Here is a 4,390-nt window from a genome sequence, read left to right on the forward strand (position 1 = left end):
ATATTCACTGAGGCCGACGACTAAAGTGAATATATCAGTTTTTCAAAAGTCAATTAAACCCCATTTTTACCGAAATAAAAGACAGTAATTGTTTTATTCCATATTCCGAGAGAAGAAAATGTATTTATGGAATACCAAAACAAATTTTACATGAAAAATCTAACCATAACGTTGCATGTAAAAGCACGTGACGTTCAGGGCTGGGAATAACACTTTTCTCAGGTGAATATACTTTTTTTTTTATTCAAAATCCAATTTATATAGGAAAACCTACTAAAATAATACCAATATGGAATAATATACAATTATTGACTTTTGATGAGGTTGATACAATGATTTATCAACCCCAGAGATGTGATATTCACCAAGGCCAACGGCCGAGGTGAATATCACATCTGGGGTTGATAAATCATTGTATCAACTGATATAAAAAGTCAACAATTGCTTTTTTATATGACTCTTTAGTTCTCAGTGTCATTTTCATATTTTTAGATTGTGAAATATATCCTTGGTAAGATGGTATTTTGCCTAGACTGTTTTTATTTTATGCTTGGGTTTGATTTTTAGGCATATTTAATTCTGCATAATAAAAACTAGAAGAAAATTGTTTCATTTCAATGTTTAAAGTACAAAACAAGAACAATATTGAATACAACAGAATAAAAAAACTAGATACATGTACATGTATATAGTAAATTTTCACTTAGAACTTCACTTTAAATTGAAATTGATTGTAACATTTGAACAATTGTTCAACACTGGCATCGGAAATCGTTGGTCCATGTAATTGACAGTTCGATTGCAGATACTTTCATTGTCAATATTAACGCTCTGTAGGTTTTGAACACAAGATGAGTTAATGTTTTCTTTGTTGTAATGGTCTGTAGTCATGGTAGTGGAAATATTGTTGTTCTCATCTACTTTTGGAGCAATATCAATATCCAGGTCATTCAACAAATCTTGAAATTGTGAATTTGATAATGGTTTTAGTTCAAAGTCACCAAAATCTTCCCTAACACAGAGCTTTTTAGATGGTGGCTTACGCAAAGTGTCAGATATAGTGTCAGACATATTTTTCTTTATTTCATCACCTGTGTAGCCGGTATAGGTTTTAAGACTGGCTTCACTTTTGTGTCCTGTTACAGTCATTATATGCCGACTTGCGAATTTCCCAATATTATCCAATACATGGACAGAAGTGGCTCTTAATAAATGGTTTGTATAACGCACTGATAATCCAGCTTTTCCAGAAATTGTTGGCATTAAATTACCAATAGTATTATGCCCCATTGGTATACTATCATACCATTTAACGGAGTTCAGTTTTGTGCTAGGACGTTGAAAAAGGCGATCACATTTATTTCCTCGCAAATGACTAGTATATAATCTGAAGGATCTCACTGGGCATAAGTCATCTGCAATGAAAAAAAGAATTTTATAAAAATAGATTTACTTTTTGCAAGAAGTAAGGCATATCAACCACAAGTATCTGAAAAATGCATACATAGTAATTGGTACATACTACGGCTATATATTATTAATTTGTGTGTATTTGTACGGCTCAATGCTATGTAATAATGGATTATTGTTTGGTACATTATGTAGCTGTCACAGGAAATTTACCCCACTGCATTTTAAATTTTTAATGTAGAATAAATAAAATAAATACTATATATACTAACCATCACTTGCATACATTCTGCCATCAGCAGTGTTTTCATCCTGTTGATGATTTTTTGTCAATTCATCTGATGACATATATATGTACACTCTTCCATCAGCATCTGTTGTGGCTGCGAAATCTGTTATTTTAAGTTCATGAATGTTTTCACGACCTCTTCTACCAAAATACAACATAAGGTCAACAAAGACTTTTTCCTGGAGTTGAACATTGTTATTTACATCAAAATATTCATACAGTTTCTTTAAATCTGACAGTTCAATCGGGGGGTAATGATTAATACCTCCTTTACCCTGACGTTTAAGGTCTTTTGTGGATGCTAAAAACACCTTGTTGGAGTCCTTGAAATCAGTGTCATGGACAATGTCCTTACCACTATCGAAATTGGATAAGTGTCTGTTGATACCATGTCTTAATGAAAACAAACTAGATTTCTTGTATAGTTCACCGTTCTCCGTGCGAGCCTCAGGATAAAATCTAAACAAAATACTGTCCAATTCATTGTTTGGCAAATTCTCGAAATCTTCAGGTAGATTTTTCTCTCTTAAATAAGATTTAAATGTCCTCACGCTAGAATCTGTTGATCGGCGAGTATTTTTAGAATCCTTTTCTATCAAAATCTTCTTAATTTCCTCATTATTTAACGATGGAAAGCGTTTTTCAGTAGCTACTTCTGCTGCTCCAGCCATACTTTGTTGCCGGAAACATGTAACTGTCGTCTGTTAGATCGAAACGATTTTATGTCGAGAGCGCTGATTGGTTGATATTTATTCGGTCGTCCAATTAAAAACCGTTTTATTTATACATCCCTTAAATAGCTAACAAGAATTCCCCGTTTCTATATTTAGGTACACGGACACTGTTCCAATTCTTATATTAACCTCTCGTGATTTTTGCCGCGGTGAATATAATGTTTTATCAAAGAGGATTTCCTATGCTTTTAGCCAATGAGAAAACAGAAAATTTATAGTCATATAATAAACATAGATATACATAAATATATATAATTAAAAAAAACTAAAATTATTTGGTACAAGAGCTAAGCATGTCAAATTTACATCCGAGAAATGTTGAGGAACAAATTAATTTTCATGAAACGGTTAAAACAATCTTTCCATTCCTCTATTTAGAAACTGTCAGATAATTGGAATTAAATTATATGAGTATAAATTATAATATCTTACCAGAGATGGACGGCAATAAAACTAAGGCATAAACTATAATCACGGCTTTCATTGTAACGCCATGCGTCGTACATGGTTTGCCTTTGTCGTCCATTGTATGTTTTCAAAATAAGTGATCGTTGCTATAGTCATCGTTATATTAATATTTTATCAATTAATATTCATTTTCACAAAATTTTGTTAAATTTATTTTTTGTTCTTTACGAAGTTTTTGTTAATCATTTTAGCTTATCATTGAAATTATTTTATATAAAGCAATCAAAAAACGATTTTTATTTCCAATGGGATGCAATAGTCTATTAACGTCCTGCATGAACACATTTCAATGAAGGGGTAATAAATAATTCAAGGCAATGTATGCACTAAATGGACCACTTCAACAGTTATAGGTTATACAATATTTTGTCATGTTTTATGAATATTTAAAGACCGAGACTGAGTCGAGAGTTTTAAATGATTATAAAACGTGAACACATTTTGTCTGATCAATTTAGAAAATAGTCACACCTTCGAATGATATTACAAACAAATCTGCAAAAGAGCTATTTCATTTCTAGAAGTGTCAACAGGCGCTTGGTGCTTTTTTTACGGTGTTTATTCGGTAGGCCTTGTGGGTTTCACAATAGCAATTGCTCAAACAGTTTACCTAATTTCGCTTATAAATTTCTCTCACAAACTGATCATAAAATTGTTTACAGTGGAATGTTCAATGTTATTTACAATGCAAAGAGGAATAACTTGAACGGCAAATAATAATCAGTGCTGATTTTTAATCTCAAACAATTACTTTGTTGATTTGAAACTGATATTGACTTATAACGATACTACAGGAAATGTGATTTCTGATTTGTTTCTGAAACAATTAAATACTTCAGAAAGCTTACAAGGCAAGTTTCTTTAGAAGTGACAATCTACCTCTGTAAACTCAGATTAGCGCTGTTTTCCAAACTTATCCTAGAAATTGCTGGTAAAAACCTTGTTTGTAAATTCCATAACAATCTTACAAGGTGTGTACGCTTGAGAGCACTTTCAATACAATTTTCTATGAAATATTTTATCTGTGTGTGTTACATTTTAATGTTTTTGTTTTTTTCTATCGATTTATGAGTTTGGAACATTGGTATACTATAGTAGCCTAAATTTATACAAAGGCCAAAAATATTTTATAAATAAATTGATCAGCACTGACTTTCTAACGTGTCCGAGGTAATGCTTATATAAACCTTTAATATGCATTTTCAATATGGCAGGATTGATATAGGAAGATATTGTATGAGTGCCGATGAGACAACTCTCCATCCAAGTAACATTTTGCAAAAGTAAAAACATTATAGGTCAAGGCACGGAGCCTTGGCTCATACCAAACAGCATTGTCTGCATGGTTTTTCTGCAATACATAAGAATCTTCAAAATGTATTGCTCAACACCAATCAGTATTTAATGTAGTGAGCTTTGTCAATTTTTACAGTCGTTCGCTGTACCAATATTTTGACTATTTTATTTATTATATCTGTTTAGTTCACGC

General features: G+C 31.8%; 1 protein-coding gene across 1 annotated transcript; it reads right to left on the bottom strand.

The window, feature by feature from the left end:
* Positions 1 to 425: 425 nt before the first annotated feature.
* LOC134714593 (uncharacterized) lies at positions 426 to 2,482 on the bottom strand. Its single transcript, XM_063575961.1, has 2 exons — positions 1,683 to 2,482; positions 426 to 1,415 (listed from the first exon to the last, which is right to left on the bottom strand). The coding sequence occupies exons 1-2, from the start codon at positions 2,368 to 2,370 to the stop codon at positions 712 to 714; spliced, it is 1,392 nt and encodes a 463-aa protein (XP_063432031.1). The 5' UTR covers positions 2,371 to 2,482; the 3' UTR covers positions 426 to 711.
* Between the last annotated feature and the right edge of the window lie 1,908 nt (positions 2,483 to 4,390).

Source organism: Mytilus trossulus, chromosome 4 (assembly GCF_036588685.1).
Source record: "Mytilus trossulus isolate FHL-02 chromosome 4, PNRI_Mtr1.1.1.hap1, whole genome shotgun sequence".
NCBI classification, from domain to species: Eukaryota; Metazoa; Mollusca; class Bivalvia; order Mytilida; family Mytilidae; genus Mytilus; species Mytilus trossulus.